Raw genomic sequence first — 21,976 nt, forward strand, 5'->3', positions numbered from 1 at the left:
TTTTTGCATACCTAATATCATATATTTGGCTCATTATATCCTCTTTTTATTTTATTTTCTGCCTTTTATTATATTATTTTGTTTATTATTTTTTGAAAACATTTTATGAATTGCACATTTAATATAGTCAAATTTGTATGCCCCTTATTGCCTAAATAATTATCCTTATAAACATAAATTAGTGCACAAATTCAAATAATTCATTTAGACAATTGTAGATATTGCCTCTTATGGTTCCTCTCTCTCTCTCTCTCTCCTATCTCCTCTCCTCTCTTATTTTTCACCTTCTCTTTATTAATTTTTTATTTCAACTATTATATTATTCTTTAAATTAAAAAGAAAAAAGACTTAAAAATATAAAAAATAATCGATTAAATAACATGTAAATTAATGCATTGCATTAATTAAAATTAATATATCTTGGTTTGAATTAGTCTATTTTTCACATTCAATCAAAAGTTCTCTACTGTGGTAACGTTTCGATGAAACGCCGCGTGACTAACAAAATCCTCTTGAAATGTTATCAATATTTCGTAATATTCTTAATATTTCTTATTCAAAAACAATTGGAAAATTCAAACTACATAAATCTTGTGTCTCAAGAGTGGAATTAGAATGATCCAGGACGATTTTTGAAGCCTTAGCGACAACGCCAATCATCTCAGCCAATGAATCCATCACTCACTTGGCTTGACCATGAGTTTCTGTTGTACTATTGCCGACTGCTGATATAGTCGGTACCAAATTGGGTAGAACATTGTTACCTGGCCCTTTACGGGCTAGTTTGGACCTTTAAAAATATATTTAAAAGAATTATCGATGAGTTAAACAATTATACAATCATTTAGTTAAATTTACACTTTTTATTTTTATAATCAAATATAATATTTTTTACTTTTATATTGCAAGTAAAACTTAATCTTTTTTAGGACAATAAATAATCATTACGTGTATGTTTTTTCCTAATATGTAGTAGAACATATACATTATAAAAGTTTTTATGTGCTATGTGATAAGCGATTAAAATTTTATCTTTATGATTGGTTCATAATAAAATTCTATACACAAATAGCTTATCTTTAAATATACTTCATAATAATTATAATAGAAATTTATAAAAATAACAAATTCATCAATCATTGATTTTTTTTACAATTGTACAATAAAATTAAAATATATAAAATTAATATGGAACTGCTTTTTATACATTATATAAAATTTAAGTTAAAATTTTATTAATAAATTATTACCTATCAGATTGAATATCTCATAAACGAATAATATATTTAATCTAATTCTGTAATAAATACCTGATTTGACCTGCCAATAAAGGATTAATGGCGTAAAGCCAATCAAAAACTTCTTTGTCTCCTAATGTCTGAAGAAGGTATCCTCGATGTTTTGTTACAACACTAAAATAGAAATAAATGTTAAAAAGTAGTTTCACATTATACATTAAAAAGTTTGATAAATTGTAACTTACCTAAAAGTATTAGGTACTTTCACCATCGCGATCTGGTCTTCCGAGTATTCTACTTGTGCAGTTGCAAGGTTTATTAACCCTCGTTCCACAGGATCTTTTTCATCGCGAAAAATAAAAACGTACGGTCTACGAACAGACTTCAAATACAAAATAATTTCTTAGTAAAAATAGCTGAAGTTTTATATGTATATTTAGTTATATATATCACAAACTAATAATAAATCTATTATTTAAATATTTTTATATACTAAAACATAATTCTAAAATAATAAATATTTAATTAAAATATAAAATATATATTAATAATTTTAATGAAATTTTAATTATAATATTAATAATATTATTGATATATTATTATTATATATCATATTATTGATCAAAATTTTAAATACAGATAATAATTATCATTAATATTTCTTTGTTATCTTTAATTGTAAATATACGATTGAAATAAATAAAATAAAAGTACTAACCACCCAACGCTTTTTCCAACCATTAGTCTTATGCTCGAGAATGTTAAGATATCCCTTTCTCGCAATTACGGGACTGATGCGTATCTCTTCGACCTCTGGAACGTAAAGCACGAGACTCTCTTTTAAAGGCGAGGTAGAGCCGAGCGGCGCTGGAGCCATTGAACTACTGTGGTTCATTGATTCACCAATCAAAATGCTGTCCTGAATATCCTGCAGTCTTGCGCGCTCAGGTGAACTCAACCTAAAGATGCACGACTTAGATCTGCTCTTCACTATTATTCCTGTGGACTGCAAGTATCACCTTCCTGTATCACCTGAGACGCTTTCTCCACTATTTCACTTTTTGACTTTTCTTTTGTTTTGTTTACTTAACTTTATAATAGACTTGTCTATTATAAAGCAAGAATCAAGACGCAATATACTCGCTTATTTAAGTTATCATAATTAATGGTCTAATATTTACGTAGTAACGATCAGAAATGTGTAAAACTAATAATGATTGTTCAAATAAAGTAGAAGTTAAGAAAATGTGAAATTTTCAAAATTGTACCCATTTTATAAACTTAATATAAAAAAATTTATTTAATTATGAAATTGAATTATATTATTTTTTAATAAAATAAGTTTTTATAAATAGTAAATACTATTTTGTTAGTTTGTTTTATTAATAATTATCTTTTATTATCAGTAAACTATACTTCATCAAAACCAATATTTGAAAAATAACGCATATAAATTATAAATTAAAAAATATTTAAAAATTAAGTTAAATAGTTGTTTTTATTTTGCAAAAGCTATAATATTAATGAATAATGGACACTATAATCTACTATTTTTGCTGAGTTACAAAATGAGCGTGACGTTGACAAAATAAATCTTACCAATACAAGCGGTATAGCGCATCGAGGCAAAGACAATCGATACAAAGCGTTTCAGGCATTCGAGGAAAAAGTTACCTGCACATAATCGCATAATCGGAGATATACTGACTCTTGAGATGACGATGATACTACGGAAGATATTATGGATGTCGTCAAATCAGTGATTGTATCCTCGCCTGGAGAAACATCCGACAAAACAATCGGCTCTTTACTAGGTATTCTGCCTTGAATAAGCTTCACATATTTGTTTGCTATTTCTTTCTCACGATTATTCATCTCCCATGATTCATACACGTCCTTGCTAATAGATTTTTTTAACTTCACAGAGCTGGCATGTGATTCATTTGTGGCCTTTGCTACCATGTTACAGACCTCCTACAATTTTTGAAAACTAACTCTTAATTTATTTTAAATTATTTTTTTTCTTTTCATGTTTGTACGTGTATATAATTTGATATAATATATTTGTAAAGTATTTATAAACTATAAATCTATTAGTAATTTATCTTTAGAAAAAGGAGTTATAGATTATGGATTTTTCTAATTCATTGAATTCAATTCATAATATTTAAAATAATTTTTCAAATATGATTAAAACAAATTACATTTTTCTAAAACTGAATTTATAAAAATAAATAAACTATAAAATAATTTTACATGTATTGTATATTTATATTTGTGAAACCAATTTTTCGTGGAAGCTCAAATGAATTTACCTTTTCACTCTTTGTAAAATCATGAAGTGCCTTATTGCAAAAAGTATTCTTATCAATTCCTAATTTTTCACGTAGAAGAAGAGTATGTCTAACTCGTTCGACTTCTTCAAGCCTCGTAAGTTTTTCAAGTTCCCACTGATGATCAAAAATAAGACTATCACCACGAGGTCTCCAACCATCAAGGTTTTCCTCGCCTCTTACGTAGGTAGAACTTGTATCTAATACTCGACGTTGACGTCTTTGCACACCTGCAATAATTAAAAGCGAACTCGTAATCCGTTATAAAAACTTAAGTTATAAGTACAATGCTATTTAACAATCATATAGAAATAGTTTTACGAAAAATGTTTACCATATTTCATCATTTAAAACTAGGTATATCTTGAATATTTATTTACATTCTCAATATATTAGAAACTTGTTTATAAATGTTTTTTTAACCATTATTAATATCTTTCTAAATTTCTAATCATTTTATTAATATTAAAGAAGTTTAAAAATGCGCTCAAATAATTTTACTTCAATTTAACAACAATTTATGAAATAATATTGAAAATCTTATTAAAAAAACATATTAAATGATAATGCGTCATAAATGATTGATTCTTATTAATTATGTAAGCAATATACAATTCTAAAAGAAACAAGTTAAACAAAGTTATATTTATACAAAATAATATAATACAACATTTATGGAAAACTAGTTGGTAAATGAATAAAAAAGGCGAGGATATTGCTAAGGGTCAGACAGGACAAACCTGGGCTACCTGCTTCAGAAGAACGACGAAGCACAAGTTCATATATGCCGCTGAGTCTATTTGCTTCTTGATTACGATAGCTTCCGCTAAATAAATGTTTCAAAGATCGAGGTCCAACTCTTGCATCTCGCCCGTAAATTATCATACTCAAGTCTTTAGTGATTATGGCTGGTCTTCCACAATTTTCCAACTAAAATAATTAAAAAATTATAATTTAAGGATTTTAAACAATAAATTATATAAATTTAATACAATTACTTCTAAATAAGCTGAAATGGTCATAAATATTTGCTCTCCATATGATGTGACTCTATTGAGTAGCGTAGAATTATGTAGTGAGCTATCCCAGGCAGCTTCAAATCTATACATACATCGGTCATCTCCTGGCACTTCAAGATATTCACCAGGAAAGAGACCGAGTGATAAAACCGATGAGTCGTTGTCTTCTTCTTCAGGTTCAGGTGTATTTCTAATTCTCCCAACAACAAGTTCTCTCACATCTTTCCAATGTAATTCCGGAGCTTTCTCGTGTACAATCGTAATACGTATACGGCGCTGAATGCCTTGGTGTAACAAAAAAAGACCACGACACGGCAAATCATCGCTATGATCAACAACTGAAGATACGTACTCGCCGTTAGGTGCCAATTCGCAAATTTCAAACCAGACGAGCACGTCATACTTGGCATGAACGTGGGATGTACTAGGGGATGGAAGGACACTGTTGAACTTCGGTGATCGCACTGGTTGACTGATAGGGATGGAAGGCGGCAGCATGCGCTTTGGTGGCTGTCGTACGCTAATAAATATAATTTCTATCCGTAAATACCTTTCTTCTTACTCGCAAATAACTAAAAATTATACTTCAAATGTCAGTTTATCACATTATATCCTACTAGAATTACGAAAATAAACCATGTATTGAAAGTATTTACTGGAAAAAGAAAATAAGGTATTTTTCACAGGTAATAATGAATATTCAACAGAACCTTTTACGATAATCCATATTTAGGCACATAAATATAATTAAAACTATTATAAAACTCTGTGACTAATCAAAATATTTATATATATAAATACATAATTACTTATTCTTACTATTCAAGTTTAGCATCCTTATGTAGTGGATGTTGCTGATAATGACCAAATACCTCGAAAACTATTGGCTGTGTCTTCAGATATTCTATAAATGATTTGGTAACTGTAACTGTTATCTGAAATAAAGTATATATTCTATGTTTATCAATTATCACTAGTTTTAATATATGTGTATGTAAGTGTGTTATAATGAAAATAATACATTTTGTACGTGATAAAAACCAGGAGGATTTCCTTTCCCTGTATTTTTGACAGGCTCTGTTGAAAAAGCTTCATCGTGTCGATGCAAAAAACTACAAAATAAAAATATTATCAATAAAGTATATAAATTCCGAAAAGTACCTAACTCACTATTTATATAGAGATTATTAAAAATAATTTCATTCACTATATATTATATTATTACATTCGTATATTGTATTATAATATATGACATCTAAATATAGTATTTTTCTAAATATGCATAGAATATAACTGTGTTTGTTTTAGGTATTATCACGATATTGAAATAAAATAACCAAGAAAATCATCAAAAAATTAGAATACTTGAATAATTCTTAATCAACTTACTGTAATATATATTTATAAGTCAAATATTACTAAAATTTTTAATGATTTTAAATGAATATATTTTTATTTGATAATTAATAATAACTAATTTTATATAAATATGATGTGATGAAAAACTTGCTTGAATTGACAGAAAATGTCAGCATATTCAGTAGCAATTCCCATAGCCTGTAACACAGTAACTCTAAAGGTAAATTCGACACCAGACTGCAGATACTCAGGTAGCTCCTCTTCCTTCATATCGCTAGACACTGAACTATCGCCTCTACCGCTATCAGCATCACCTACTTCATCATCCTCTTTCAATTCTTTACATTCCTTAATGTTCTCTATTTTAACTTCTTTTCCATCGTTTTGACCATCAACAACACGTTCTTCTTGCATCATGATTTGTTGATTCTTTTCAAGAGTTTGGGCAAGTAAAGTATTACGACGATTTTGACGTTGTGTACTAAAGAGATCATCTTCAAAGGAAATTCGAGCTGACTGCCTAACACCACTCGAGTATTCACTGTTTTCTTCTTCTAGGAAAAGGTTTTTGTATGATAGTATATAAACAAAATTATTAAAATAATTAATAATCTGAACCGAAATAACATGAAAGCTAAGAAGTAAAGAAGTAATTGATCATCTTTTATATTTTATTGATAGCAATAATATTTTGAAAATAAGAAAAGAAAATAATAAATAAAAAATAAAAATTAAATTGGTCTGCAAAAGATATAACATTTTTTTTTAATATATTTGAAAAATATTCACATTTATAATATCCTACACATTCTTGAATTTAATGAATAAAATATAAGTTATAAATTAAATATCCATCAATTACATAAATACATAAATACATAAAGAATTCTAGAATAAAAATAATTAATTAAATAAAATTATATATATTTTTTATATTATTTTATTAGTATTATATATATTATTTTATTTTAGCAAATATTTTAACAAACAATATATGCTTGAATCTACAAGTAATTTTAATTACTTTTGATATCAAATATTTTTATTGAAATATCATCAAACTCTTTATGATAGATTCCTTTTCAATATAAACTGATCTTAATAAATAACGAGTTTAAAACAGATAATTAGATATTTAGATAATTTACTGAATATGATTCTGTATTTCAAGTAGACTAATAAATTATTCTATTGAATTGAATTGAAAAAATAATTCAAATTATATAACATCAATCAATTTATAATTTTTATAATGCTTAATAGTCCAAAATCTATAGTATATAAATATGAATATTGAATTTCTATTTACATCCAAAATATTTTTAAGAACTCTATCAAAATGTATTTTCTACTATTCATGTATTTTTAAAAATTATTTAATTATTTGATAAGGAAATTTATTGAAAACACACCAACAACGGCCTGTACTGCAACTCGAAGGTAACCTTTTACATCCCCTTTCTCATTTACAATAGCAATTTTATGAATTAATGATACTGGATATAATAAATTGCTTAAATACACGAACGATCTACAACAAAAATAATTGGATTGAATTTTATTAAATAAAATATTAATATAAAAACTTATCAATTAAACGTTAAAATTACTTAATAATACCAGTTATACTGAACAATTTCAAAAATTATAGCAATGAAAATGAATAAATTTAATAAAATCATAAGGCACAATTGAAATAGCTTTCATTTATTGCAATTTTCAGAATATGAAAATAAAAATTATTATCATACAGTATATGCTAGTATTGGTTTTACTTTGACTTTTAGGTTTTATAAATATGTATAATCATTATATATCACTATGAAAATATATTCATATATAAAATATTTAATAAATTCCAAAATACTGTTTTTTTTAAATAGACACAGTTAAGTATGAACATTGTTATTTCATTATCGGTAGTAAATGTAATCAAAAGTAATCTTATTTGATTGTAATAAAATAAAAATAGTTTGTAAAATAATATATATATAAGAAAATTTAAAATAATATTTTTAATAATAAATTAAAATTTACATATAAGAAAACACTAATAAAATATCAATAAAAGTAATAAATTCAATAAATAATAAATATGAAAATTATTTTACCTTCCAATCATGCGGAACCATGGAAATCGATCATAAAATGGATCACCACCAGTGATATTTTCAATGTTATAGTCTGGTGAAGTAGGTGATAATTCTGCTTCGTTATGATACATTTCTCGCATCAGCTCTAACCTTTGTCTGTACCAAACCATATATATAGATTTGCAAACTTATGTATATATTTAATCAGTAATATCATTCTAAATAAAAATAATTAGTTGGCATTTAATATGGATAATGATCTAACTTACAACATTTTACAGCATACCAAAAAAATAAATATAAAAATCCTCATTAAAAAATAGTATACCATAATAATATAAAATATATCTAATGTATATAGTATTTAATGTTAAAAAATTATAATATAAAATACTTCTTCATTCTTTATAATAAAATGTAAGACTATGTTTTATAAAATGTTATTCAGTATCCTAAATAATCCGTAATAAAATTTGATTCTTGGACATAGAATTTTTAATTTATTTCGTATTATATAAGATACTGTTTTCAAAGTATATACAATATATATACAATAAGTTATATAAAATAATATTTTTAACATTTAAAAAAAATATATATTCAATTATATAAAAAATATACCTAAGTTTATCAAGTGTCCAATAATGCGTTGCACCGTTTTTAAGATCCTGAACTTCAACAGCAACAATCGTACGAGAAAATGGTCTGTCTTCTTCTTCTTCATCATCAAAAGCAGGTAAAAGGTCCGGAGGTAACGGTGAATATAATGTGTCCGTGAGTAATGTGAATTGAAATTGAACCTTCAAAAAATTTCTTTTAAAATCCTTAATAAAATAATATTAAAAATAATATAACTCAATAAGTAATTTTATAAAAAAGAAATTATAAAGTCTTAAAAAATAAATTACTATAACAATTATGAGAATGTTTAAATAAATATTTAACCAAATAAATTGTATTAAAATATTGTTATAGTCAAAAATAAAGGAGATTGAGACGAAAATGATTCTATTTATCTGAAAATAAGGGCTTTTAATTAATTTTATAATAAATTAACTTACTCTTTTCTTAAGTTCTACGGAAATAGCATTAGCCTCTTTAAGAAAGATGGCATTACCCCAAAGATCATCTCTTAGGCTGGTAAACTGATGATACTTCCACTTACGAAACGCCCAACTAGCCAAGTGAAATTCGCGTTCACCCCAGTTGCTCTCTGCGTCAAATAATGGATTGACTGAAATGCAAGCAATCATTGGGCAAGACAGTCAAACAAGTCAAGCAGAAAAATTATAATAATGAAAAAATTTCATCTTCGTTGTCAATTAATATCCGCTAAATTAATCGACAATACGGCCATCTAATATATATTTAATAAGATATAAAATAAAATATTTAAACAAAACTTCTATTTAAACTTATTTCAATACATTACTATTATATATCTTTTTTAATAAAATTATATAAAAAAAATTATTTTTAATAATAACCGAATTTTTTAATTATTTAGTAAGCTTAATAACAAAACAAAAAAATTAATTATATAATTCAATGAATTACATAAATATAAAAAAATATAACGATACAATACTAAACATAAATAAGACAATTACGTAGAAATTATATACATGCTGCATCGAAATTTAATTACATTAAACAGTTTACATCATAAAAAGGAAACTATTGAATATCTTAATGTTAGAATTTAAAAAGCGAATCATGCAAATTATATATGAATATATAAATCAATATCATTAACTTACCAAAAATGTCTTCTTCAATATTATTAAAATCTTCAGGAGTGTAGCTGCTATACATTGACATTGTCATACTTTGTTCTTCTACTTGTTTTTGTAAGGCGTCTATTCGAGCTTCATAATTCTATAAGTAATAAAGTTTTATAAAATTATAAATTATTTATCTAACAAAAATCAAAATCTATTTTATTCCAATTTCTATATTAATTTTTCACACTTTTCTCTGTTCTTCAAAAAGTTGATCTGCTTCTTCCTTTTCCTTACGAAACTGTTCTTCTAGAACCAATAGACGTTTATCCATTTCTGCTTTTAAGTCGATACCTTGTTTCTCAAGAAGTTCAATTTGCGCAAAATTCCAATCGACCGTTTCACCATTACCAGGAGTTTCAGCTGGAGAATTTTTCTCTCTTCTTTCCCTAACTATTGTGCATACATATTTATAAATAAATAATATTATATTTTATACAAAAAATTTGTTTAAGTTTTACATGATTAATTACTGAGTTGTATTAAAGTTACATTATTAAATACGAAATTCATAACATTTTAATTATTTTTGATGTATTGTTCTAATAAAATATTGGGCAATTAAAACAATAATTTGGTGATTGTTTAGCTTATGTAATTTTAAATTCACAAGCTTATAAAAACTAATAATAAATATTAATCTACAATTTTTTTAAATATTGAAACTTTAATATTATTTTATTTTTGCATTTTTTTTATTAACTTCTGCATAGTATAAAATATTAATCAATAATTTAAAATAAAGTAGTAGTACATTTTTCAAGTTGATTGTTTTATATGTTTAAATATTTTATAAAAGAAACTATTTATGCCAATATTTACAAATATTTTTATAAAACATTTGTTACATCAAAATTATTTTATTTATAAATCCAGCGAATTATATATTACATTATTTATTAATTTGATTGTGTTATATAAAAATTTTTACCTTGGTCAGGGTGATTAAACCTGAAAACATGATTTTTTCCAAGTATAACTCGAGAACCAGTCTTAAGCAGTAACGGTTCAATAACAACCCGACCGTTCACATATATTAGAGCACCCTTTTTCGGTATAAGAGTAATAAGGCTCTCATGATTTTCAAATACACAATGCTCACTTAGAATATAAGGGCCACATAACTGAATATCTTGTGGAATGTTTGCTTCAGCACTACCGATTCTTGTAAATCCATCTTTAATATAATAAATTAAACACTCTGACATGAGTGGATCCTCATTCAAATTAACCAAATGTGGTGTCTTCTTTGGTGAAAAAACTCCAACAGTAACACCATCTTCTTTCACAGCTACACCCATTTCAGCGAAGACTGCCTCCCGCTGTAAACGAATCGCTTCGGTACGTTTCAGCTTTTCTTCCCACGTCTCATTTAATTCTATATTTAAAAGACTATTATGAATTCACTTTTTAATATAATTTTCTTCTTTCTTTTTTTATTCAATGTGTATTATATTTTCTTTGTTACTAATTAAGAGTTAATTCCTTTTTTATGCATCATTAAATTATTCTTTATATAGTTCTTATCTATACGATAACTAACGTACTTATACGATATGTAATAATGATAATTTTATTCGGAATCTATAGAAATTCAATTTATAAACATATCCAGTAAATATTAAAAATTCAGAATTAAATTAAGTAATTACCTATTACTACACTACTATTATTATTATTATACTAAAAATAATTAGTTTAAGGCAATGTAACATATTATTGGTATTATATAAAAATTCGTAAAACATCTTAAATTGAAAAAATAATTGAATAAAGAAAAATATATAATTTCCAATAAGCTATTTAAATGATTCAATTAAGCAATGAAATTGATTACTGATGAAATTAAATATTAACTTGAAGAATAATTAAATAATCACCTGCTATAAGTTTTTCTGAGGCTTGTAATTGTTCGACAGCTTCTTCGGCTAAAGTTGACGTTTGATGAGAAGGAATTCTTTGCCGTAATTCCTTTTGATCATCCTCTCGTTTTACATTTCGTATAAAAGAAGAAACGTCTCCTACACAAAATTTTAAATATTTATGAAATAAATCAATCTTATAATAGCTTTACATTGAAGGCATTCTTAATCAATTAAATATTTAAAAAAATTAATTTATACTTCGGGGGAAAACATATTAAAAAAATTATATTTCCATGTGTACAATTGATTTTTGTCAATAATATCTAAATATACTCTTTTGTATAATAAAATCATAATTCTGATTATTTCAGATAAATCCTATAACTTAAATTCAAAATTTTACATAATGAATTAAGAAATTAATTCTATACACTTACAAACTTATCGAAAGATAAACGTAAGATTGGGTCAGTTAAATTTTAATTAATAGTAACATGTACTAAAATATTGAATGCCTTACTTACATGTTACATTTATTTTTAATTTTATTCATATAAAATGAAATATATTGTTTAATATGTATAAAATATATTTTTATATTATATACATACTCTTATTACTAATAAGACAGATTAATTAAAAGCTCAAAACTATTTATATACTAATTGTCAAAATATTTCTTTGGATAATAATATATTCGTAATAGTAATTAATTTAATATTTCCATGAATTATCAATTAATATATATAGAAATTATATTTAAAAATATTAATCAAAAATAGAATATTAATTTAGAATATTACTATATGAAACATTAAATATAATTTTTATTCAAGTGATTAATAGAAAAATATAAAATTAATCAGCTAACATACTTTTTAAATAACGAAAAAATAACTCATTTTAAAATTGACTTACAAAGTTAGCTATTATCCAGCGATGATATCAATTCTTATACGATATTCGAAATATAAAATTCTACATTTTTAAAATACATGTGTCAGTAAAACAAACCATCTTACATATTTTATTGAAAATTAACAAATTTAATTTTGATTCAATTATCGAAAATTTTTACAAAATTTAATTTTTCGGTAATGTGTAATTGAAAATTTTAAGTACAGTTGTGTTTATCCATTAAACGTTAAATATATTTAATAAACTGATCACAAAAATATGATTAAGTATTTTAAATTGATATGAAATTCATATTAGTTGTTAAAAATGCTATAATATCATTAGTAATAGGTTTTGATTAAATAATTTTCTTTTAATTATTTATTTTTTTAATTATATGATCTACAGGAATTTAAAAATATATATTATCTTAAAGATTAAATTAAGAACATCTTAATCATTACATTAAAAATTAATAATAATTATTTATAAATATTTTTCAACGATTTAGATAAAATCTAAACCGAAAAATTATACTATAATAATTAAAATCTTTTAACTTTGTTTAAAATGATATTTTCATTATAATATTAATTAAGAGAACATAATTATATAAATTTATAAATTACAAATAGTTTAATTTTATTATATACTAATGAAAAATTCTATTTTTAATTATTCATAAATATTATCCTTTATGATTTGTATAACTTCAATATCCTGAGAAAATAATATATTATATCCAATATTATCTTCATTTATGAATTATTTAGTAATACTTTGCATTCGCAACCTCCGTAAATATATATATATATATATATATATATATATATATATATTAACATATAAATACGTGAATATTATAAAATCAAAGTTTTACCATATGTATATATATATATACATATATATATATATATATTATTTTGTACTCTATTTAAAAGTATTTTTTAACTTGAGTGCAAAAAATATTTTACAAGAAATTAAAATATAAAAATAGTAAAGACATACTGTCAAAAGCATCTTTTACACACAAAGCCTTTTAAACGAAATTGTCAGCCATATTCATGGATATTTTTCACATGAAATTAAGAAAATATATTTACTGTTCCCAATAATAATTTATAATCGCAATACTAAAAATAAAAATACAGAATTTAAAGCCGTTATCTAGATTTTCTTACAATTACTAAGGAACATGCAGAAATTTTTTGTATATCTATAAATAACTTTTAATAAAATATTTGGTTCCATACTCGTTTTATTTTTAAATTATCTATTCTTATTTTTAAATAAATCTAAATTGAACTTATTTATACTTATTTACATATAAACACGATTACGTAAATTACATACAGCACCGTTTAAATAAAAAAGTGAAGATACATCATGTTATTTTTCGTTCACGAAAAATAAGTTTTACTTACTACATTCTTTCTTTTCAAAATAATTATTAAACATTAAAATAAATTATAAAATATTAATAAATAATAAAATATGTTATATCAAATAATAAAGTCTTGAACAAAATTAAATAATGACTAAACTAATAAATAATCTAGAAATCTATCTAAAATATTTAATATTAGTTTATAAATACAAACTACAAACGATTATTATTTAACTAATTTTTAGGAATTTACAAAAAAATTAAAAAACTAATTTCAATTATAGAGGTTATAATAAAATATATTAATAAAAAGCTAATCATTAAAATTGTATTGACTACCTTCTTGATAATCAATTCCTTCTTGTTTTAGAAGTTCGCGTAATTTCTGGATTTCTTCTTTCAGCTCACGAATGATCTTTGCATTTGCATCCTCGTTGACCACTGCTTTGCAAACAATTTGTTTTGCTCTATCCGCGTATCTAAAAAATATTTAAATGTATAATAAATACATTTTTTTATAAAAAAACAATAATCTAACAAAGTTTAATCATAGATATAAAAATATTAGTATATATAAATTTATTATTGTTTATCTATATAATAAAATATATTTAAATAAGTTTAATTTAAAAATAATTAATATGTTATAAAACAAATAAAAGCTGTATAAATTCTCATAATTATTTTATTGAAAAAATTATTTAAAGAATCATTTTTTTAACTTCGTTTTATTCAATTTTTTAAAATTTGAAATAAATAATACAAATATGAAATAAATAATAAATTATGTTTAAAATAAAATATCTACAATCTTAAGAAAATTTTAAGACATATTTGAGCTCGAATTTTTTAGATGACGATATTTTTAATCTAATTTAAAAAAATTAATTATGTCTTGGAAACATTATGTTAAATATATTAAATGAAAATTACCTTAAAGTTGAAAGAGTTTCATCATAATTAATATCTGCAGGACTAACAGCTGCAATCATAGCTGTTTTTGAATTTCCACCCAAATTTTCACGTAGGAGCCATGTTAAAACCGAATCTCGATAAGGAATAAAATCTGCTTTCTTTTTCTTTTTATCTTTGGAAGCCTATAAAAATCATTATTAAAATAGTGGATATTTATAAGGAATCATCATTTGTTAGGAATAGCTAACAAAGAATTAATATATGCAAACGAAACCTACCGCCTTTGAGAATCCACAAAGTAGCACAATTTGACAAATAATAATGTTTGAATTAAAATCAATTATTGCATATTAAATAAATTAAGTAACTCATTTTTAATTATTTCTTCAAAAAATAATTATAAATTTAAATTATATAAGAATTTAAGATTTTAAATAAAATTTAGGCTATAATTGTATACTGTATTACTATAACAATATACTATTCAAAATAATCTAAATGTATTTATACTATATTTTACTACAGTATATAAAAATTTACATAATATAAAAAAAAATATATATATATATATATTTACAGTATATAAAATATAAAAAATAAAAATTTACAAATATATAAAAATATATATCCACATGATTTATATATATTTATATTTATATACATACGACATGCTTATATATTCATATATAAAATTATATACCTGAGACGTCAAAAAAAACAAAATAAAAAAGAATCCAATTACATACTTCATTAATTTTCCAAATTTAAATAAAGCAATTAATGACATCATATTTATTACATACAGTTTTAAAAGAAAAGGTACCAAGTCTAAAATAAACGATAATGTTGTATATAAAATTGTAAATATTAATGGCAATTGACATTATTGTTTTACTTTTCGAATTTTCTAGTAAAATAATATAAGATATATGATATAAGTTGATTATATAATAATCATATAATAAGAATTTCTAATAAATAATTCTTACGATTTCAGCAAGGGCGCTGATAACCTTCCCCAATGTTGTCAAACTTTTGTTAATGTTTGCTCCTTCTTTAAGTCTTGTACCTTTGGCTCCTGTAGAATCTGCGCGTTCAGAACCAGCCAAATCAACAAGTGAAATTTTGCTCACCTTCTCCGTAATGAGTCCTGTCGAATTATCTTGCCTCTGTTGTGTGAAAAATATTGTGAAAACTGCATGGGACCTACTTGATGTCTCGTTCATGTTTGTTGCTGCCACGGTTCTAACAATTAAAAAAATAATAGTGCTAATGATGTAATAAATTCCATTATGAAAAATAGTGTAAAAATGGTTAAAGAAGATAAATTCTTAGATATTAATATAATAATAATTTCTTGTGATTTTAGCTATATAATGTACATACCAAAAAATAAAATATTTCAAAATAAGAATTAAGTAATAAAATATAAGTAGAGTTTGCATTTGTTAAATTAACCATAAAAATATACATATTAAACAAAATTAAAACATAGGGCTATCATATTTTAACCAGGAAATTTAAAAATAATAATAATTGTTAAGAAATAGAATTTCTGAGTACCTTGCCTTATTACCCTCATCAATGAGATCATGAATATCTTCATAGGACATAACAGCAAGTTTAGAAAGATCCTCAACATATGGACCTAATAAAGGATGTTCCCGAACTCGAAGGTTTCCTTTATTTTTTGGATTAAGAAGATCTCGGACGCGTTCACAGTATATCTCCATGTAACTAACCTCAACCGAATGTTTCATTTCCTTGTTTGAACTATCGCTAATTCTACTAAAAAGATCCTTACAAATCTGAGGAATAATACCTTCCTGCCCTTCTTCCTGTTTACCCATCATAGTATAAGATTTTCCAGCTCCAGTTTGACCGTATGCAAATATACAAACATTGTAACCTGAGTAAAATAATTATTCTTGATAAATAAAATAAAATTGATGTTCAAAACTGTATTAATTTTGTTTTTACTTTACAGTAAATTACAAATAAAACAAAGCAAAGATCTTTTAATATTCGTTCAAATGAAAATTAATTAATAATTTATCATATAAAATACAAAAAATTAAGTTTAATTCTTAATAATGTTTAAAAATTGAAAAATTTATTTCAGTAAAATAATTCTACACGTATAGTAGTTAAATTATTTACCTTCGAATGCATGTTCCAACATTTCTTCACCAATATCCTTGTAGACCATAATTTGAGAGGAGTAATTTTTGTTATTTGGCTGCAAATTTATATTTTTAATTTTTTCATTTACAAGTAGATAAAGATTAAAAGACAAAATTATTGGCATATTCCAAATACCGTAAAAATACAAAAATTCAATTATTATATCTCGAACATTTATTCTTTCTTTTTATTTGAATGCCTCATATTGGAAATAACTTTAATTAATTTTATTTTTAAAACAATTTTTAACGATGCATAAATAAATTAGTTATACTTACGTCCATAGAAAAGTAAGAATAATCATAATTAAAACTTTTAATGGCATCCTTAGTCCCGGGAAGCCCCTTAGGATTTACTATTGCTATAAATAAAAAAAAGTATTATCTATAATTGGATAATTTTTTAATTTACATAGATATTATAAATGTCATGTTGATTTATATATAAATAATTTATAATAAATTATAGGAATTAAAAAAATTTTAATTTTATTTTAGTACCAACATAAAATGTAAATAAATATTCCATTTACGAATTTTGTGTAATATAAATAATATAATATAAATTGTTATATGAAATAGAACGTACAATATAAAATTTAATATATTTATCATAACATTGAAATAGTAAACTAATATTTAAAGTAAGATAATGAGAAATTAATAATTAAAAGTCTCAGATATATTAAGTTTTAATGTGAATTATAAATGAATTCAAAGTGAAATAAAACATTTTTCAAAGGAAACATCATAAAAATATTAAATCTGAGTATACGAATATTAATGTTATACTTAGGTAAACTAAAAACTCTCTTTACGCTATTTGCCACCATCAAAGGTTTTTTTTTACTAAACCCGAATAATATCTTATATTTTCAACTTTTCTCCAATACAAAATTATCACAATTATCTATTTGCTCAATTCCCAATAAGTAATGTCTTTTAACTCAACTTTAAGGATTTTTCTATTCATATTTATATTGATATTAACAAAACTTTTTTTTTTAGATATAAACATTATATTTTACAGAATTATTTTTATAAAAATTCTCATTGCCAAAATAATTTAAATATGGAATATTCCTATTAACAAATATTCTTAAATAAATAATAATATTTTAACATTCGTGCTTGTTTATTACAAAACTATTTTTACTAATAAGTATTCTTATCACTGAATTTTTCATAATTAATAGATACCTGTCATTGTAATAAGCTAATCTCGTATTTTAGTTTTAGTAAAAAAGTAATTTTAGTAGAAAGTACAATGAGAAAATGTTAAAACTTAAAAAAAGTAAAATTTTTCACTTTTCTATTTTTTCCCTTCACTTTAATAAGTATTCAAAATAACTTTTATAATATGCATATCTAGGCAAAAATAAAAGAATTAAAGTATATAATTATTACAGTATAAAAATTAAGTTTAATATATAATATCAAATCTAAATTATACACATATTGTCTAAACATCTTTATTTATCTTTTTATGTGATAAAAAGCTTCTAAATAAACCTACAAGGTAAAAATATTGAATTTACAAATATTCTTAAAATATTTACCATCTACATCATCTTCAGTCATGCTTTTTAATAATATGATAAATATTATTCTTTTTAAATAAAAATATTGCTTTAAACAAAATATTTAATAAAGTACCTTTCAATTCAGAAAAAAGATGGATATTTATCCATAATTAATTTGGAATAGTAATAAATAATTATGGGAAAAAAATATTAAAATAATGTAAATTCTTATCTAATTATTGTATAAAAAAATTCCGTTATAAATTCTTTATAAAACTAAGTTAAAATTTTAAACTATATTAAATTAAATTTTATATCAATATTAAATTTATAAAATATAAAATTAAGTTTATTTTCAAAATTAAATTATATTAATATTATCTATAGTTACGCTAATAAAAAGACAATTATTGTGCGAATTATTAACATAACAGAATTGAGATAAAATCAATAAAATAATTTTGAAATTATGCTAATGGTAATGAAACTATAGATTTCTGCTTTTGAGAAATGTTATTAATTTTTTATTATTTGTTTAATGTTTAATTTTTATTTAGGAACCCATCTTCTGTATTGATAATATTTTGTTAATTATTGAAAACACAAAAAATATTCATAATAAAGACATTAAAATTTGTAATATTTAAAAACTTTCTTAATTTTGAAGATGACTTAAAAATATATTTTTTATAAAATTCATATTTCCAACCATTCGGAAATCTTGAAACCTCGATAGTATCATGTATAGGAATTCAATGGAAATATTTCGAAAAATGAGCTTAGTTATTTTATTGTCAAGACTATTTAATTTTTAAATGTAAACTGGCATTATTTTGATAATGCTCTTTTAATTAGTTAAACAAATAGAATTATATTCAAAAACACTTTCGTTATTAAAATAGATTTTATATTTGTGCTTTAAATATAGGTCCTTTCAATTATCTAACGAAATTTGATGTTAAATTAAAAATATTACATTTTATTAAAACATGGAAATAAACATAATTAGTTTTTTATATATGAATAAAATCTATTAGACATTAAATTAATATGTTGATTTGAAATGAATTTCTCTATAATATAAAATATTTTGATGCATATTTTTAAATATTTTATCTATAGATAAAGTATTTTGTAAAATAGATAATAGATATATAATTGTTTATTTATCATGCATACATGAATACGGATGTTTGCAATTCAATAACGAATATAATCTCATATACAAGGTATGGCTGAATTTGTATAGCTGCGCATTAACAATGGAAATTTCGGAGTGACATCATGCTATAAAGTTGCCGTAGTAAAGTGAGGAAGGCAGCAGAACTCTGAGTCACTACTGCAGAGTATCGATCCACAATATGGCTACCGAGATGATCTCGAAGCAGATTCAGTTTATTTTGTCGACATTCTATCGACTCTACTCTTTACTTTAAATGTATACTTAATCGTTCTAATACATTGTTTATAAATTAGCTTACATTTTGATTTACTTTATTTATTTTTTCATACATTACAACCAAGTACAATATTATAAATTTACTAATAGATTGAACCTCTTGGCAAATCAACAAGTTTCGAACATGAATGGTTTTTAAAGATATATCTACTTCTGCAATATATCTAAAATGATAAGTCTCCATGTTTAATATTTTGATAAATTTTAAAATAAATTTCAAAGTATAAATGCATCTGCATTCAAGATAAAAATTAAATAAAAATATTAGCATTTGTAAAAATATCTGATAAAACTTTTGTATTCTGAAAGATAAAAATCAGTACAATTTTACATATAAAATAGAGTATAAATCCTATCCATTATTATTATTTTTTAATTAAATTAAAAATAATTTATATATATTATAATTAAATAATTGATCAATACATTTATTACAAATTATAACATAATTTTATAAATAAGTTCTCTTTTTAAATAAATTTAAAAGTTTTAATAAATTATTTTAAAATATTATACTAGTAGGTAAGGAACAGGTACAAAATTTTAAATTTCTACTCAAATAAAATGTTATCAATTAATTCATAAATATTATCATACCACAACAATATTTAATCTAAAAGCTTTTTGTTATATAAATTAAGTTATCCTATTAAATCCAATAGTAATAATTTAACTTGTTACTTTATTTAACATAAGCATTCCCAACAGCACAACATTTTAAAATGATTTTATAAGTATTAAACGATAATGCAATAATTGTATAAGAAATAATCATAATCTTTAGCAAGACTATAAATATACTTACAAGTTGTATTTCCGTTCATATCGATGATACAATGAGCCTCGCGATTGATCTCCCTCATATTGAAAGGGCGAACCCGAACAGCAACCTTCACTGACGACATTATTATGACTGTAGCCTCAAACTGGCCTTCTTTATTTTTAATTATTAATACTTCAATTTATTTCTGTAACAAATGAATGATATTTAGCTATTAAATAGTATTGTTTTAAATTTGTGTATTTCTTACGATTAATCGACACCTACTAAAACGTAAATAGAATTTAATAATTTCATCGTAGCATCAACTATCAATATTGGTGGAATTAAATAACTATACAGAAACAAGTCGAAGAATGCGAAATCTAACACTTCATACGACAATCAATCGAATCCAGGCTGATATATTAAATCAAGATTCGATATTTGATTTGACATTTAAATTTAAGTAACATTCAGAAAGAAACTTTCGTTTGATAAGTAATCAAATGCATGACAAATTTAATTTCAATTAAAAGATTATTCAATTATTTAATATTTAAAAATAAATATTTACAAGTAATTAGACGTGTATTGTACATGCTTATAATGGATAATACTTTATAAATACATCATTAGAATGTTCATTTATACGTAAATATTACTTATATATATATATATATATATATAGCTTTTACTCAAAACTACATTTTCAATAATAGTACTAAGAAATTTTTTTATACTTATTTTGAATAATAAATGTATTTAATCGTTCTATTTCGTATTTTAATTAATTTTATTATATTTATTATATGAAATTTAATAAAATTTTCAAAGTTATTTGAATAAATAGTTAAAGTTTGATTATTTTGATACATATATACTGAATAATTGAAATTATAAAAATTATTTAAAATTGAGTATATAATGCAAGATATCGCCATTAAGATAAATACAGCATTGAAGCTTAAAAATAAATCTCTTGTATTTTTTGCTAATTACATACAATCTTAAATTTTTAAACGATCATATTTGAAATATGATAGTTATTTAATAGTTGAACATTTATTTATTTATGCAATGCATGTGTGTGTATATTAAATAAAATTAAATAAAAGTTAAATAATAATGTTGCATTGAAATAATTTTTTAAATCGCATATAA

The 21,976-nt window shown here is 23.1% G+C and overlaps 1 protein-coding gene across 3 annotated transcripts; it reads right to left on the minus strand.

The window, feature by feature from the left end:
* Nucleotides 1-413: 413 nt before the first annotated feature.
* unc-104 (kinesin family member unc-104) lies at nucleotides 414-21,020 on the minus strand. 3 transcript variants are annotated; one of them, XM_011507401.1, is made up of 26 exons: nucleotides 20,858-21,020; nucleotides 17,350-17,432; nucleotides 17,048-17,126; nucleotides 16,451-16,796; nucleotides 15,877-16,132; nucleotides 14,906-15,069; nucleotides 14,312-14,451; nucleotides 11,704-11,844; nucleotides 10,755-11,201; nucleotides 10,014-10,216; nucleotides 9,803-9,920; nucleotides 9,104-9,276; nucleotides 8,664-8,842; nucleotides 8,061-8,198; nucleotides 7,362-7,480; nucleotides 6,101-6,503; nucleotides 5,612-5,702; nucleotides 5,410-5,525; nucleotides 4,570-5,110; nucleotides 4,321-4,501; nucleotides 3,554-3,801; nucleotides 2,947-3,212; nucleotides 1,957-2,197; nucleotides 1,484-1,620; nucleotides 1,311-1,412; nucleotides 414-790 (listed from the first exon to the last, which is right to left on the minus strand). In XM_011507401.1, the coding sequence occupies exons 1-26, from the start codon at nucleotides 20,955-20,957 to the stop codon at nucleotides 682-684; spliced, it is 5,121 nt and encodes a 1,706-aa protein (XP_011505703.1). In that variant the 5' UTR covers nucleotides 20,958-21,020; the 3' UTR covers nucleotides 414-681. The 3 variants fall into 3 exon arrangements, with proteins under 3 accessions (XP_011505703.1, XP_011505550.1, XP_011505625.1); XM_011507248.1 differs by lacking the exons at nucleotides 16,451-16,796; nucleotides 17,048-17,126; nucleotides 17,350-17,432; nucleotides 20,858-21,020 and adding an exon at nucleotides 15,166-15,168 and having other exon boundaries at nucleotides 1,957-2,244; nucleotides 2,913-3,212; nucleotides 15,877-16,128; XM_011507323.1 differs by lacking the exons at nucleotides 16,451-16,796; nucleotides 17,048-17,126; nucleotides 17,350-17,432; nucleotides 20,858-21,020 and adding an exon at nucleotides 15,166-15,168 and having other exon boundaries at nucleotides 4,312-4,501; nucleotides 15,877-16,128.
* Between the last annotated feature and the right edge of the window lie 956 nt (nucleotides 21,021-21,976).

Source organism: Ceratosolen solmsi, unplaced genomic scaffold, assembly GCF_000503995.2.
Source record: "Ceratosolen solmsi marchali unplaced genomic scaffold, CerSol_1.0 scaffold10, whole genome shotgun sequence".
Lineage (NCBI taxonomy): Eukaryota > Metazoa > Arthropoda > Insecta > Hymenoptera > Agaonidae > Ceratosolen > Ceratosolen solmsi.